The sequence below is a fragment of the Dama dama genome, chromosome 24 (assembly GCF_033118175.1).
Source record: "Dama dama isolate Ldn47 chromosome 24, ASM3311817v1, whole genome shotgun sequence".
In the NCBI taxonomy this organism is placed as follows: Eukaryota; Metazoa; Chordata; class Mammalia; order Artiodactyla; family Cervidae; genus Dama; species Dama dama.
In genome coordinates this window covers 7569078-7586278 of record NC_083704.1, presented here as the reverse complement: position 1 = coordinate 7586278, position 17201 = coordinate 7569078, and the positions used below count along the sequence as shown (strand labels likewise).

Sequence of the window (17201 nt, the reverse complement as noted above, 5' to 3'; positions counted from 1 at the left end):
GAGTTGGACTGTAAAGAAAGCTGAGCGCCGAAGAATTGATGCTTTTGAACTGTGGTGTTGGAGAAGACTCTTGAGAGTCCCTTGGACTAGAAGGAGATCCAACCAGTCCATCCTAAAGGAAATCAGTCCTGAATATTCTTTGGAAGGACTGATGCTAAAGCTTAAACTTCAATACTTTGGCCACCTAGTGTGAAGAACTGACTCATTTGAGAAGACCCTGATGCTGGGAATGATTGAAGGTGGGAGGAGAAGGGGTTGACAGAGTATGAGATGGTTGGATGGCATCACGGACTCAGTGGACATGAGCCTGAGTAAACTCCAGAAGTTGGTGATGGACAGGGAGGCCTGGCGTGCTGCAGTCCATGGGGTCACAAAAAGTTGGACATGACTGAGCGACTGAACTGAACTGACAGATTTTAAGATTGTAGGGTGCTGCATATAACAGATGTAGTTTCCATTTAAAGTTATTAAAAACTCAGTGTCTGAGTCACATTGCAAAGTTTTATCTTTAGAAAATTTGACATAAAACCAAAATCAGTTGTCAGTTTCTTGTAATTACATATTTTATTTGCTTTGGACTTTTAGTCTCTAGATATTAAGTTTCAAAAGAGCTAGAGAACAAATTCAATTTCCCATTTTCTTAGTTTCTTTCCTTAGCAGGCTTTTAAATTAGGAGAATAACTTAGTAACCCTGAAGAGTCTAAGGCAAAAAATATATTTTACTGCTCTGCCCAGTACCAGTATTACTATTTTTACCTTCCAGTACACTGTTAAGAAAATGTCATCTGTTTATTTTGTTTAAAGGAAGAGCACTTCCTTTTATGCACAAGATATTTCGGTTGCCTAAGTTTTCTGTCTCTGCTTGGTTGCATAAGTTGTTTGGCACTTTGTTTCAGAAGAAGTCATAATGACTAAAGAAGGTAGTGCTTTCAACTAGTTCTAAGGACAAATGGCTCTTTACATTTTCCACCCTACCTTCTTTGTTTCTTGAAACATGAAATAATTAGAATTGAACACTATATCCCTCTGATTCTTTCCATCTGGTCACTCAGAGCAGAATGGACACACAGTGGGTAGCATGAGTAGACATCCCAGATTTTTTCCTAGAAATTGACTTTATGCTTATTTGATTAGAAAATCTTTAAAGCATTTGGTTGCTCTTCAGAATCTTCCTGAAATATCCAAGCAGAGAGGCATTTCCAACCAATGAGTCTAAGCTGAAACTTCTGGTACGAGATATTCCTAGGATTCCAAAAGCCTATACCCAAATATTTTAGGTTATGTATAGGTAAATTATGAAACCATCCATTCATTCACTTGTTCATTCATTCATTTGCTGAATACTCATCAGGACCCAGATTCCATTTTACATACAGGGGAGATCACAGTGAAGGAGACGCAGGTCCCTCCTCTCAACATGTTTCCAGTTACCAATGGTGATACAGACCACTACAGTATAAATTATAGTAGTTTTGAGTACTTAAATATAGACAGTGAAATGAGAACATGTGAAAGGGGGACAGTGAATCTGTCTAAGTGAGGGTGATCCAAGAAGTCTTCCTGTTAGAGACCTGGAAAAGAGTGGTAATAATCATAGTGCAAGGTCACTTTCTTAGAATTGAAAACAAATAGCCTAAAGATAAAGCTTGAAATGATAAAGTCGTGATGTGTTTATTATACTCATGGTTAATAAAGTCAAGAAAAGAGAGATTCAGGTGGAAAATTAGAAGGATGCTGGGCTCACCTCCCCTCATTTTAACATCCAAACTACAGCTCTCACTAAAATCAACTCGGGGACAAGCAGGGCAGATCTTCTTCAAGCAAGGCTGTAAAGAAAGATCCAAATGGAGTCTAGTAGGAAGGGAGAAGAATGTGGTCAGGACCTCTACCCCTAGCAGAGACAGGGAGAATAGGGGACATCACAGGTTCAGGGATCCTCCCCAGGAATGAAGGATTGGAGACCCACATTGGGCACCCCAGCCCTGAGATCTGACACCACTGGAAGACAAGCCCCTTGCAAGTTTGAAACCCAGTGTGTGTGTGTGTGCGTGTGTGTGTGTGTGTGTGTGTGTGTGCGCGCGCACTCAGGAAATGGAATTTCCAGGCAAGAATATTGGAGTAGGTTGCCATTTCCTACTCTAGGGGATCTTCCCGACCCAGGGACTGAACCCCTCCTGCATTGGCAGGCAGATTCTTTACCACTGCTTCATCTGGGAAGCCTTGAAACCCCATGGGGCTTACCAGAGGGATGTAGGAAACTGGGCCTCTGCTCTTGAAGAGCATCCAGCTTTGCCTGCTTCCAGTCACAGTGTGGAGGCAGAGATTGAAGCTGCCAGGGGCGCTGGCCAGCCTGCCTAGACGTGCCATGAGCCCCTGTCCAGCTGTCACCAGGCTCCCACTCCAGCCCCTCTTGTTCCATGCTGCTCCCCATGAATGCAGTTCTGATCAACAGTTCTGCCACTGACTATGAGAGTGTGCACACTTGGCGGGAGCAGGGCTGGCTGAACTCCAGCCTGCTGCTGGGCCAAGACATAAGCTGTCATTGCCAGCATGTGTGTCCCTGCATGCACTCAGGAGGGAGCAAACTCAGCTCAGTCTTCAGCCACGACTCAGCCTCTAGCCAAGCAAGCACACCAGGGAGAAAGCAAAATCAGCAAAAAAGTGCAGTTTCAAGCTCTCAGCCCTGACTCTCCACCTCAAACCAAGGGGGAGGCTGCCATCACATGTAGGAGAAACCCAGCTTCCTCAGGGCCCCTGCAGCAGGCCTTGTGCCCTGACCCCATGCTTGACAGTCTGGTGATGGCACTGGGCAGAGAAGAAGCCCCAGCTTGCACCTGGCTCTGGCTTTAGCCCTCCAGCTCCACCCCCCGCTCCTACCCGTGTGGCAGCTGCCAGTCCCCTGGGGAGAAGACATGGCCTGTGCTGATGTCAGATGCAGCTCTCCCACCAAAGCCGCTGGGCACACACAGACATCACAGGGATGCTCCCACACAAGGACACACTTTCAAGGTCAGAGCAGGTAACTGTTTCACCCAGTTTTATAGACTGAAACTTAAACAAAATGAGAAGGCAGAGGAATATGGTTCAAAAGAAATGATAAGGAAAAACCCTGAAAAGAAAATCTTAGTGAAACAGAGGTAAATAATTTACCTCATAAACAGTTCAAAGCAATTGTAATGGGAATGGCAACTGAACTTAAAATAATAGTTGAACACAGTGAAAAATCTTAACAAAGTATTAGAAAATATTTTTTAAAAAACAGAACTGAGGAATACAATATAGTAAGTCTCTTACATACAAATGAGTTTTGTTCCAAGAGCATTTTAACAAGTCCAATTTGTTCAACAAAGTTAGCCTAGGTACCCAATTAACATATTCAGCTATATAGTACTGTACTATAATAGGTTTATAATACTTTTAAGACAAATAATACATTAAAAACATACACACAAAATTAAGAAAGCATTTTAAATCTTAGTTCAGTACCTTGAAAAGTACCGTAGTACCAGCTACATCACTGCTGCTTTTATGCTTGCTTCTGGATATCCTGGGCTTGAAATAAAGGCACGCTAGTGCTGTTCTGAATGCAGTACTATACAATAAAGTACACAAAAACACGACCACTTGAGAGGATGCACATGGGTGACGATGTACATCAGACATGTGAATTAACTTCCGTGATTGGATACACAGACTCAAGTTAGCACTTTTGAAAGTTTGCTACTTGAAGGTCTGTATGTAGGGACCTTTCTGTAACTGAAATTAAAATTATAGTAGTGGGAATTAACAGCAGATTAGGTGATACAGAGGAGTGTATTAGTGATCTGGGAGATAGAATAGTGGAAATCACCCAATCAAAACAGCAAAAAGAAAAATAGATTTAAGAAAATGAAAATAGTTTAAAGGACCTCTAGGACAACATCACGCATGCTAACAGTCACATAATATGGGTCTCAGAAGGAGATGAGACAGAAAAGAGAGTGCATTGTGTATTTGATATAATTATGCCTGGAAATTACTTTCCTGATGTTGAAGAAGGAAACAGATATCCAGGTACAAGAAGAACAGAGGGTCCCAAACAAGATGAACCCAAATAGACCTCCATCAAAACCTATAGTAAGTAAAATGGCAAAAGTTAAAACTAAAGAGAAGATTCTAAAAGTAGCAAGAGAAAAACAAAGTGTCAGTTACAGGGAACTCCCATAAGGTTTTCAGACTGATTTTTCCACAGAAACATTGAAGGTCAGAGGAGTTGTATGATAAATTTAGAGTACTGAAAGGAAAAAACCGAAAACAAAAACCTAACACCTAGGATACCAGCAAAGTTGAAATCAGTCCCGAATACTTGTTGGAAGGACTGATGCTGAAGCTGAAGCTCCAGTATTTTGGTCATCTAATGTGAACAACCAACTCATTGGAAAAGTCCCTGATGCTGGGAAAAATTGAGGGCAGTAGGAGAAGAGGGCATCTGAGGATGAAATGGCTGGATGGCATCGCCAATGCAATGAACATGAACTTGGGAAAACTTCAGGAAATGGTGAGGGACAGAGAGACCTGGTGTGCTGCAGTCCATTTGGTCGCAAAGAGTCAGATATGACTGGATGACTGAACAACAACAATACATACATATGGAATCTAGAGAGATGATACTAATGAACCCATTTGCAAGGCAGCAAAGGAGACACAGACATAGTAAACAGACTTATGGACACAGTGGTGGAAGGAGAGGGTGGGATGAATTGAGAGAATAGGATGGAAACATATACATTACACATATAAAATTGAAAGTTAAAATGCTAATGTCTCAGTTATGTCCCTCTTTGCGACCCCATAGACTATAGCCTCTCCAGGCTCCTCTGTCCATGGGATTCTCCAAGTGAGAATACTGAAGTGGGTTGCCATGCCCTCCTCCAGGGATTGAACACAGGTCTCTGGTGGCTCAGACAGTAAAGCGTCTGCCTGCAGTGCAGGAGACCTGGGTTTGATCCCTGGGTTGGGAAGATCCCCTGGAGAAGGAGTACTCTTGCCTGGGAAATCCCATGGACAGAGGAGCCTGGTAGGCTATAGTCCATGGGATCGTAGAGTCAGACATGACTGAGTGACTTCACTTTCACTTTCTCCTGAATTGCAGGCAGATCCTTTATTGTCTGAGTCACCAGGGAAGCCCCTATGTAAAGCTAGAGCCTTTGAATTAAAAAATAGACAAATATTGTGGTGAGTGCCAGAAATTTTTAAATTATACTAATCAGTGATCTTGACAATTTGTTCCACGGGCAGCTAGAATAACCTCTACTACTGTTTAGCTGTGATAGAAACAGTTCTCCCATTAGTATGCTGGTTGATATTTCTTGCCTCCAAAATCTGAGAAAGTTTTTAGCGTGTGATGTGTCAAATTGTCTACAGTTAAAAATTATGACATACAGCTTAAACTTCAAATAAAATGCAACTGGGTTGCATTTTATTTTTATAGTTTCATGCTTTTTAAGACTCTCACCAATCAAGTTGTGTTGATCTTGCTCCTATACAGCTGGTAAAGTCCAGTAAGTTGCCACCTCCCAGAATCTTTCCTTCCTTTTGGTGCATCAAGTGTGGTATTCAGGTCCTATTTTATTAGGATGCCTCTTTGTTTCATTGGCCAGTGAGTAGGGGTGGTTTTAGAGGAGAATCACTTACATAAAAGCAGCAGACCCCACCCACCCATCCTGGAACTGGGAGCAACTTCCAACACAGTCTGGAACCCTTGCCCATGAACCAGCCTGCAAAGTGAACAGTACCACTTCCTCTCCTCCCCAGATTTTCCAAATGTCTTTTGAGAAGTCTTGGTTTCAGAAGTATTCTTGAAGTTCATCTTGTCCATGTTCTCTTGGGTGCAAGCACCACTGGGGACACAGAGCAGAATTTAACCTGTGGCCTGGTCCTGACTTTGACTAGAGCGCTGTGATGAGCTTATCTTTCCTTAGATGCCTCACTCCAGATGCAGAAACCCGCCCAGATATTGTAGAAGTCAGCTCCATGATATCAGATATCATGATGAAGTATGTAGACAATTTATCCGCATCCCAACTGGCCTTGGAGAAGAAGCTGGAACGGGAACGGAGGCGCACACAGAGGTATTTTATGGAAGCCAACCGGAACGCAATCACATGTCAGCAGGAACCGACTCTGCTGTCTCAGGTAAATGGGATTCTTTCAGTGTCTTCAGGATGAATTCTGATAGGTGTCTGAGGCTGTTCATGCTTGTCTGAAGGAAAATTCATCTTAAGTTAGAAAAATATTAATTGCTGCATGTAATATTTCACTGTTATAATGACATATTTTTATCCATTCTGATATCTTAAAATTAAGTCAATAAAATTGAATTCCAAAGAACTAACCCATAATTTGTTGTATATTATAACACCAGAGGTATCAGAAAGATAACTTAGAAATTGTTTGAATTTATAATATGGCTGCTGCTGCTGCTAAGTTGCTTTAGTCATGTCCAACTCTGTGTGACCCCATAGACAGCAGCCTACCAGGCTTCTCTGTCCCTGGGATTCTCCAGGCAAGAACACTGGAGTGGGTTGCCATTTCCTTCTCCAATGCATGAAAGTGAAAAGTGAAAGTGAAGTCACTCAGTCAGTGTCTGACTCTTGGCGACCCCATGGACTGCAGCCTACCAGGCTCCTTCGCCCATGGGATTTTCCAGACAAGAGTACTGGAGTGGGTTGCCATTGCCTTCTCTATTATAGTATGGATCTTTGTATAAATAGCAGTGAGTGCTTTTATTTAACTTTTTCAGCAATTTGGATTTACAGATAGAAATATTGTATGCAAGTTTAGGAAAGGAAATAACATTCACCTTGAATTTTTTTTATTAGTCTTTGTAATTGATTTCATTTCTATTCATAGTGGTAATAATTTTGCCATGGTACAAATTAGAATATGTGCTTTTATTTTTCTTGGCAGTAACCTTTAAATTAACTGGATCTTTCGGTTTATTTCTGAGTATAACTGGAATAGGGATGTCAGAGGCACACATTTCCACAGGTGCATGTGGTGGAGCCTGTGACACTCTTGTTGTTTTTGTTCTCTGCCTTTGTTATGTTCTATGACTTACCTTTCACTCACACTCTGGGCTCCATGAAAGCAGGGATTCACTAAGAGGCCCTTCAACTATCACTGTTCTCCTTTAACCCTTCCTGGATCTGGGCCTGGCATGGCAAGGTGATAAAGCCCATCCTTGATAAGGATATCAGGTCATTAAATTCCTTTCCAGGATCCTAAGGACCAACTGTGCCTTGGCTGGGAAAACTATATAAGAAGTTAGTCTCCAGGAAGAGCCAGTTTTGGTTTCTTAAATATCAGCATTTGCAGCAAACTTTCTTTTTTAAGAAGGAAAGCGATACTATTTGGTGGCTTTATGTTGGCATATTTGGAATCCAGAAATTAAAGATTTGATATAGTTTTGGTGAGGTATTTTGGATTTTATTTATTTATTTATTTATTTTTATTACAATCATGCCTTTTATTTCACTTTTCATTTTTTTTAAATTAGGGTATAATTGATTTATAATATATGTTGCTTTAAGGTGTGTAGCATAGTGGTTTAGACTTTTTCCAATTTTACTCCATTTAAAGTTATTATAAAATATTGGTTATATTCTCAGTGCTATAAATAACATGATGTATATTATTTATTTTATACCTAGTAGTTTGTATCTCCCAATTCCCTACCCCTGTCTTTTCCCCTCCCTTCCATCTCCCTACCAGAAACCACTCATAAGTTCTCTATATCTGTGGGTCTATTTGTTTTATTTTATGTATTTGTTATTTTATTTTTTTAAGATTTCATGTATAAGTGATATCATGCAGTCTTTTCTTTCTTTGACTTATTTCACTAAGCATAATGCCCTCCAGGTCTATCCATTTGATTGAAGAGAGCAAAATATCTTTTTTATGACTGAGTAGTAATCTATTGTGTATATGTGTGCCACATCTTCTTTATAGTATTCTGATTATGTTTTCTTCTAGAAAATTTGTCAATTCTAGTCTAATATTTAGGCCTTTAGTCCATTTTAATGTTGTTATTCTATATGCTGTGAGAAAATTTTATTCTTTTACATCTAGCCGTCCAGTATTCCTAGCACCTGTTATCGAAGAGACTTTTCCCCATTGTATATTCTTCCCACCTTTGTTGTATATTAATAGACAGGAAATTCATGGGTTTATTCCAGGCTCTCTATTCTGATCTATTGATCTATGTATCTGTTTTTGTGCCAGTGCCATACTGTATTGATGATTGTAGCTTTGTAATATAATCTGAAGATACCTCAAGCTCTAATGTTTTTCTCAAGATTGCTTTGTCTGTTTGAGACCTTTTGGGTTTCCATACACACTTAAGAATTTTTTCTACACCTATGAAAAACACCACTGGTATTTTGATAGGGATTGCATTTAATCTATACATTGTCAAGATCATTTTTATGATGTTAATTCTTCTAATCCATGGACAGAGTATACCTTGTCATCTTTTTTGTCCTCATGGTTCAGGCGGTAAATAATCCACAAGCAATGCAGGAGACTTGGGTTTGATCCCTCATATGGGAAGAGCCCCTGGAGAAGGGAATGGCAACCCACTCCAGTATTCTTGCCTGCTGAATTCCATGGACAGAGGAGCCTGGTGGGTTACAGACCATGGGGTTGCAAAAGGTTGGACATGACTGAGTGACTAACACTTTGGTTTTCATTTTCAGCTTGTTTCATCAGTGTCGTGGAGTTTTCTAATTCAAGTCTTTGACCTTCTTAATTAAATTTATTCCTAGGTATTTATTCTTTTTGACGAATGGTACGTGGAGTTGTTTTCTTCATTTCTCTTTCTGATAGTTTATTCTTAATCTGTAGAAATGTGACAATTTTCTGTATACTAGCTTTGTGTCCTGAAACTCTACTGAATTCATCGATGAGTTATAGTAGTTTTTCTGGTACTGCCTTAAGATTTCAATGTTTAGTATTATGTCATCTCCAAGTGACAGTTTTACTGCTTCCTTTTCAATTTGGGTTCTGTTTGCTTCTTTTTCTTATCTGATTGCTGTGGCTTGGACTTTCAATGTTATACTGAGAAAAAGGGACAAGATTGGGCACCCTTGTCTTATCCCTGATCTCAGAGGAAATGCTTTCAGTTTTCCACTGTATAGTAGGATGCTAGCTGTGGGTTTATCATATATGGCCTTTATTATGATGAGGTATGTTCCCTCTATACCCACTTTGTGGAGAGTTTTTATTATAAAGGGATATTGAATTTCCCCCCAAGCTTGTTCTGTATCTATTGAGTTGATCATATGATTTTTATTCTTCAGGTTTTTTTCCCTTAAAGGTAGAGTTGTTTTGCAATATTGTGATAGTTTCTGGCATATAGCAAGGTGATTCAGTTTTTGTATATATATGTTATTCTTTATCAGATTCTATTTCACTATGTTATTCTAAGATATTAAATATAGTTCCCTCTGCTATAAGTAAGTCCTGGTTGTTTTTCCGTTTTATATACAGTAGTGTGTTTCTGTTCATCCCAAACTCCTAGTTTATCCCTTTCCCCTTTGGTAGCCATAAGTTTGTTTTCTGTGTCTGTGAGTCTGTTTTGTAAATGAGTTCATCTGTGTCATATTTTTTAGATTCCACATGTAAGTGATATAATTTGATATTTGTCTTTCTGTGTCTGACTTACTTCACTTAGTATGAATCTCTGGGTTCATTCTTGTTGCAAATTGCAGTCTTTTATTTCTTTATAATTTCTGAGAAATATTTTGCATGCACTGTGTCTTCTTTATCCCTTCATCTGTTGATGAACATGTAGGTTGCTTCCATGTCTTGGCTATTGTAAATAGCACTTCTATGAACATAGGGGTGCGTGTGTCTTTTCAAATTAGAGTTTTCTTTGTATATATGCCCAGAAGTGGGATCATATGGCAACTCTCTTTATAAAAGTGTTTTGAGGAACTTCCTTACTATTTTTTAAGTATCTGCATGAATTTACATTCCCACCAATAGTGTATGAGGATTCCCTTTTCTCCATACCCTCTCTAGCACTTATTATTTATGGACTTTTGAAGATGGCCATTCTGACTGGTGTGAAGTGATACCTCACTGTAGTTGTGATTTGCATTTTTCGAATAATAAGCACTATTGATCATAATTTCATGTGTCTTTTGGCCATCTGTATGTCATTTTTGGAGAAATGTCAATTTAGGTCTGCCCATTTTTGATTGGGTTGTTTATTTTTTGGTTATTGATCTATATGACCTATTTGTATATTTTGGAAATTATCTCCTTGTCTGTTATATCATTTGCAAATATTTTCTCTCAGTCTACAGGTTGTCGTTTTGTTTCTTTTGATGTAAAAGCTTACGTTTAATTAGGTCCCATTTGTATATTTTTGTTTTTATTTCCTTTGCCTTAAGAGACATATCCAAAAAATATTGGTACAATTTATGTCATAGTGTTCTGCTGTGTTATCTTCTAGGGGTTTTATGGTGTCATGTCTTATAATTAAGTCCTTAAGTCATTTTGAGTTTATTACTGTTTGCAGTTTGAGGGTGTGTTCTAAGTTCATTTATTTACATGTAGCTATTCAGCTTTCCCAACACAACTTTCTTTTCTCTGTTTTATTTTCTTGCCTCCTTTGTTGAAGATTGATTGACCATAAGTATGTGGGTTTATTTCTGAGTTTGCTTTTGTTCCACTGATCTTTATGTCTTTACCATATTGTTTTGTTTTCTGTTAACTTTGTCGTATTTTCTGTAGGTTGGGAGGTTATGTCTCAAGCTTTCTTCTTTTTACCTCAGGATTACTTTGGCAATTATGGGTCTTTTGTGGTTCCATATAATTTTTATTTATTTATTTATATTAGTTGGAGAGAATTAGTTTACAATATTGTAGTGTTTTTTGCCATACATTGATATGAATCAGCCATGGATTTACGTGTGTTCCCCATCCTGAACCCCCCTCTCACCTCCCTCCCCATCCCATCCCTCTGGGTCATCCCAGTGCACCAGCCCTGAGCACTTGTCTGATGCATCAAACCTGGACTGGCGATCTGTTTCACAGTTGATAATACACATGTTTCAATGCTATTCTCTCAGATCATCCCACCCTCGCCTTCTCCCACAGAGTCCAAAAGTCTGTTCTGTACATCTGTGTCTCTTTTTCTGTTTTGCATATAAGGTTATCATTACCATCTTTCTAAATTCCATATATATCTGTTAGTATGCTGTATTGGTGTTTTTCTTTCTGGGTTACTTCACTCTGTATAATGGGCTCTAGTTTCATCCGCCTCATTAGAACTGATTTAAATGAATTCTTTTTAATGGCTGAGTAATATTCCATGGTGTATATGTACCACAGCATTCTTATCCATTCATCTGCTGATGGGCATCTAGGTTGCTTCCATGTCCTAGCTAATATAAACAGTGCTGTGATGAACATTGGGGTACATGTGTCTCTTTCAGTTCTGGTTTCCTCAGTGTGTATGCCCAGAAGTGGGATTGCTGGGTCATATGGCAGTTCTATTTCCAGTTTTTTAAGCAATCTCCACACTGTTCGTCATAGTGGCTGTACTAGTTTGCATTCCCACCAACAGTGTAAGAGGGTTCCCTTTTCTCCACACCCTCTCCAGCATTGATTGCTTGTAGACTTTTGGATAGCAGCCATCCTGACTGGTGTGTAATGGTACCTCATTGTGGTTTTGATTTGCATTTCCCTGATAATGAGTGATGTTGAGCATCTTTTCATGTGTTTGTTAGCCATCTGTATGTCTTCTTTGGAGAAATGTCTGTTTAGTTCTTTGGCCCATTTTTTGATTGGGTCATTTATTTTTCTGGAATTGAGCTTCAGGAGTTGCTTGTATATTTTTGAGATTAATCCTTTGTCTGTTGCTTCATTTGCTATTATTTTCTCCCATTCTGAAGGCTGTCTTTTCACCTTGCTTATAGTTTCCTTTGTAGTGCAAAAGCTTGTAAGTTTCATTAGGTTCCATTTGTTTATTTTTGCTTTTATTTCGAATATTCTGGGAGGTGGGTCATAGAGGATCTTGCTGTGATTTATGTCAGAGAGTGTTTTGCCTATGTTCTCCTCTAGAAGTTTTATAGTTTCTGGTCTTACATTTAGATCTTTAATCCATTTTGAGTTTATTTTTGTGTATGGTGTTAGAAAGGGTTCTAGTTTCATTCTTTTCCCAGCACCACTTGTTAAAGAGGTTGTCTTTTTTCCATTGTATATCCTTGCCTCCTTTGTCGAAGATAAGGTGTCCATAGGTTCGTGGATTTACCTCTGGGCTTTCTATTCTGTTCCATTGATCTATATTTCTGTCTTTGTGCCAGTACCATACTGTCTTGATGACTGTGGCTTTGTAGTAGAGTCTGAAGTCAGGCAGGTTGATTCCTCCAGTTCCATTCTTCTTTCTCAATACTTTGGCTATTCGAGGTTTTTTGTATTTCCATACAAGTTGTGATGTTATTTGTTCTAGTTCTGTGAAAAATACTGTTGGTAGCTTGATAGGGATTGCATTGAATCTATAGATTGCTTTGGGTAGTATAGCCATTTTGACAATATTGATCCTTCCGATCCATGAACACGGTATGTTTCTCCATCTGTTTGTGTCCTCTTTGATTTCTTTCATCAGTGTTTTATAGTTTTCTATATACAGGTCTTTTGTTTCTTTAGGTAGATATATTCTAAGTATTTTATTCTTTTCATTGCAATGGTGAATGGTATTGTGTCCTTAATTTCTCTTTCTGTTTTTTCATTGCTAGTGTATAGGAATGCAAGGGATTTCTGTGTGTTAATTTTATACCCTGAAACTTTACTATATTCATTGATTAGCTCTAGCAATTTTCTGGTACAGTCTTTATGGTTTTCTCTGTAGAGGATCATGTCATCTGCAAACAGTGAGAGTTTTACCTCTTCTTTTCCTAATCTGATTCCTGTTATTTCTTTTTCTACTCTGATTGCTATGGCCAACACTTCCAAAACTACGTTGAATAGTAGTGGTGAGAGTGGGCACCCTTGTCTTGTTCCTGATTTCAGGGGAAATGCTTTCAATTTTTCACCATTGAGGGTAATGCTTGCTGTGGGTTTGTCACATATAGCTTTTATTATGTTGAGGTATGTTCTTTGTATTCCTGCTTTCTGGAGAGTTTTAATCATAAATGGGTGTTGAATTTTGTCAACGGCTTTCTCTGCATCTATTGAGATAATCATATGGTTTTTATCTTTCAATTTGTTAATGTGGTGTATTACATTGAATGATTTGCAGATATTAAAGAATCCTTGCATTCCTGGGATAAAGCCCACTTGGTCATGATGTATGATCTTTTTAATATGTTGTTGGATTCTGTTTGCTAGAATTTTGCTAAGGATTTTTGCATCTATGTTCATCAGTGATATTGGCCTGTAGTTTTCTTTTTTTGTGGCATCCTTGTCTGGTTTTGGTAGTAGGGTGATGGTGGCCTCATAGAATGAGTTTGGAAGTTTACCTTCTTCTGCAATTTTCTGAAAGAGTTTGAGTAAGATAGGTGTTAGCTCTTCTGTAAATTTTTGGTAGAATTCAGCTGTGAAGTCATCTGGTCCTGGGCTTTTATTTGTTGGATGATTTCTGATTACAGTTTTGATTTCGGTGCTTGTGATGGGTCTGTTAAGATCTATTACTTCCTGGTTCAGTTTTGGAAAGTTATGCTTTTCTAAGAATTTGTCCATTTCATCCAAGTTGTTCATTTATTGGCATAGAGCTGCTGGTAGTAGTCTCTTATGATCCTTTGTATTTCTGTGTTGTCTGTTGTGATCTCTCCATTTTCATTTCTAATTTTGTTAATTTTTTTCTTCTCCCTAACGGTTTGTCAATTTTATTTATCTTTTCAAAAAACCAGCTTTTAGTTTTGTTGATTTTTGCTATGGTCTCTTTTGTGTCTTTTGCATTTATTTCTGCCCTAATTTTTAAGATTTCTTTCTTTCTACTAACCCTGGGGTTCTTCATTTCTTCCTTCCCTAGTTGCTTTAGGTGTACAGTTAGATTATTTAGTGACTTTTTCTTGTTTCTTGAAGTAAGCCTGTAATGCTCTGAACCTTCCCCTTAGCACTGCTTTTACAGTGTCCCGTAGGTTTTGGGTTGTTTTGTTTTCAATTTCATTCATTTCTATGCATATTTTGATTGCTTTTTTGATTTCTTCTATGATTTGTTCGTTATTCAGAAGCGTGTTATTTAGCCTCCATGTGTTTGAATTTGTAATAGTTTTTTTCCTGTAATTGAGATCTAATCTTACTGCATTGTGGTCAGAAAAGATGACTGGAATGATTTCAATTTTTTTGAATTTACCAAGATTAGATTTATGGCCCAGGATGTGATCTGTTCTGGAGAAGGTTCCATGTGCACTTGAGAAAAAGGTGAAATTTATTGTTTTGGGGTGAAATGTCCTATAGATATCAGTTAGGTGTAGCTGGCCCATTGTGTCATTTAAAGTTTGTGTTTCCTTGTTAATTTTCTGTTTAGTTGATCTATCCATAGGTGTGAGTGGGGTATTAAAGTCTCCCACTATTATTGTGTTATTGTTAATTTCCCCTTTCATACTTGTTAGCATTTGCCTTACATATTGCAGTGCTCCTATGTTGGGTGCATATATATTTATAATTGTTATATCTTCTTCTTGGATTGATCCTTTGATCATTATGTAGTGTCCTTCTTTGTCTCTTTTCACAGCCTTTAACTTAAAGTCTATTTTATCTGATATGAGTATTGTGACTCCTGCTTTCTTTTGGTCTCTGTTTGCGTGAAATATTTTTTTCCAGCCCTTCACTTTCAGTCTGTATGTGTCTCTTGTTTTGAGATGGGTCTCTTGTAGACAGCATATATAGGGGTCTTGTTTTTGTATCCATTCAGCCAGTCTTTGCCTTTTGGTTGGGGCATTCAACCCATTTACATTTAAGGTAATTATTGATAAGTATGGTCCTGTTGCCATTTACTTTGTTTTTTTTCATAGGTTTTCTCTCTCTCTCTCTCTCTCTCTTGCTATCCCACAGTTTAGGTTGCTATCTCATGTTAGCTCCCTCAGATTGCGCTCAGGGCATTCAGGCCCAGTCTTTACCCTAAGCAATGCTGCCTGCTCCTCTCTGTTCAGCCCCCACTGGCTTGTGGATGCAAGCGTCTGGGGTAGTTTTCTGCTGGAAGTTGCCTTTAGGCATGTCATCTCTGGGTTTTATTTATTTATTTTTCCTCCTGGTTAGGTTGCCCTCCGAGATTCAAAAGCTTCCCCCAGACCCGCCGGTGAGAGGGTTTCCTGGTGTTTGGAAGCTTCCTCTATTAAGACTCCCTTCCTGGGACAGATCTCCTTCCCTCACTCTTTTGTCTCTCTTTTTATCTTTTGTATTTTGTCCTACCTCCTTTCAAAGACAATGGGCTGCTTTTCTGGGTGCCTGATGTCCTCTGCCAGCATTCAGAATTTGTTTTGTGGAGTTTGCTCAGCGTTCACATGTTCTTTTGATGAATTTGTGGGGCAGAAAGTGGTCTCCCTGTCCTATTCCTCCACCATCTTAACTCCCTCCATATAATTTTTAAGATTATTTGTTTTAGTTCTGTGAAAAATGTCATGGGTAATATGATAGAGATTGCAGTAAATATGTAGATTGTTTTGGGTAGTATGGCCATCTTAACAATATTAATTCTTATAATCCAAGATCATGCAATATCTTTCCATTTCTTTGAATCATCTTCAATTTCCTTTATCAATGTTTAATAGTTTTCAATGTATAAGTCTTTCACCTGGTTGGTCAGGTTTATCCCTAAGTGGTTTTTTTTCCCCCCCTTTGGCACAATTTAAAAAGAGATTAAAAAAAAAGACTGTCTTCTGATATTTTACTGTTAGTGAAAAGAAATGCAACCAATTTCTGTATGTTAATCTTGTACCTCAATAACTTGCTGAATTCATTTATCAGTTCTAGGAATTTTCGTGTGGAATTTTTAGGGTTTTCTATAGATAGCATCATATTATCTGCATATAATGACAGTTTTACTTCTTTCCTTCCTATTTGGATGACTTTAATTTCTTTGTCTTGTCTGACTGCTGTGGCATTTCATATGTTGAATAGAAGTCATGAGAGTGGTCATCCTTGTTCCCTGAATTTAGTGGAAAGGCTTTCAACTTTTCACCATTGAATATTTTGTTGACTATAAGTTTGTAATATATAGCTTTTATTATGCTGAATTATGTTACCTCTATCCAGTTGGGACATGAGTTTGAGAAAGCTATGGGAGTTGGTGATGGACAGGGAAGCCTGGCGTGCTGCAGTCCATGGGGTCACAAAGAGTTGGATACGACTTAGTGACTGAACAGAACTGATTTTACCTCTATATCCACTTTGGTCAGACTATTTTTTTATGAATGGATGTTGAATTTTATCAAAGGTCTTTTTGTTTGTTTGTTTTAAAAAATTAATTTATTTTAATTGGAGGCTACTTTACAATATTGTATTGGTTTTGCCATACATTGACATGAATCAGCCATAGGTGTACATGTGTCCCCGTCCTGAACCCCCCTCCCACCCCCATCCCCACCCCATCCCTCAGGGTCATCCCAGTGCACCAGTTCTGAGCACCCTGTCTCATGCATCAAACCTGGACTGGCGATCTGTTTCACATATGGTAATATACATGTTTCAGTGCTACTCTCTCAAGTCATCCCACCTTTGCCTTCTCCCACAGAGTCCAAAAGACTGTTCTATACATCTGTGTCTCTTTTGCTGTCTTGCATATAGGGTTATTGTTACCATCTTTCTAAATTCCATATATATATGTTAATATGCTGTATTGGTGTTTTTCTTTCTGACTTTCTTCACTCTGTATAATAGGCTCCAGTTTCATCCACCTCATTAGAACTGATTCAAATGCATTCTTTTTAATGGCTGAGTAATATTCCATTGTGTATATGTACCACAGCATTCTTATCCATTCATCTGCTGATGGACATCTAGGTTGCTTCCATGTCCTGGCTATTGTGAACAGTGCTGTGATGAACATTGGGGTGCACGTGTCTCTTTCAATTCTGGTTTCCTTGGTGTGTATGCCCAGCAGTGGAATTCCTGGGTCATATGGCAGTTCTATTTCCAGTTTTTTAAGGAATCTCCACACTGTTCTCCATAGTGGCTGTACTAGTTTGCATTCCCACCAACAGTGTAAGAGG

The 17201-nt window shown here is 38.6% G+C and overlaps 1 protein-coding gene across 7 annotated transcripts in view; it reads left to right on the top strand.

Moving 5' to 3' along the window:
* NEK10 (NIMA related kinase 10) overlaps positions 1-17201 on the top strand; it is a 322723-nt gene that overhangs the window by 184652 nt on the left and 120870 nt on the right. For all 7 annotated transcript variants that reach the window (XM_061127634.1, XM_061127631.1, XM_061127638.1 and 4 more), the window contains one exon: positions 5961-6174. In XM_061127634.1, coding sequence (XP_060983617.1) covers positions 5961-6174 — 214 coding nt within the window. The remainder of the gene's footprint in view (positions 1-5960; positions 6175-17201) is intronic.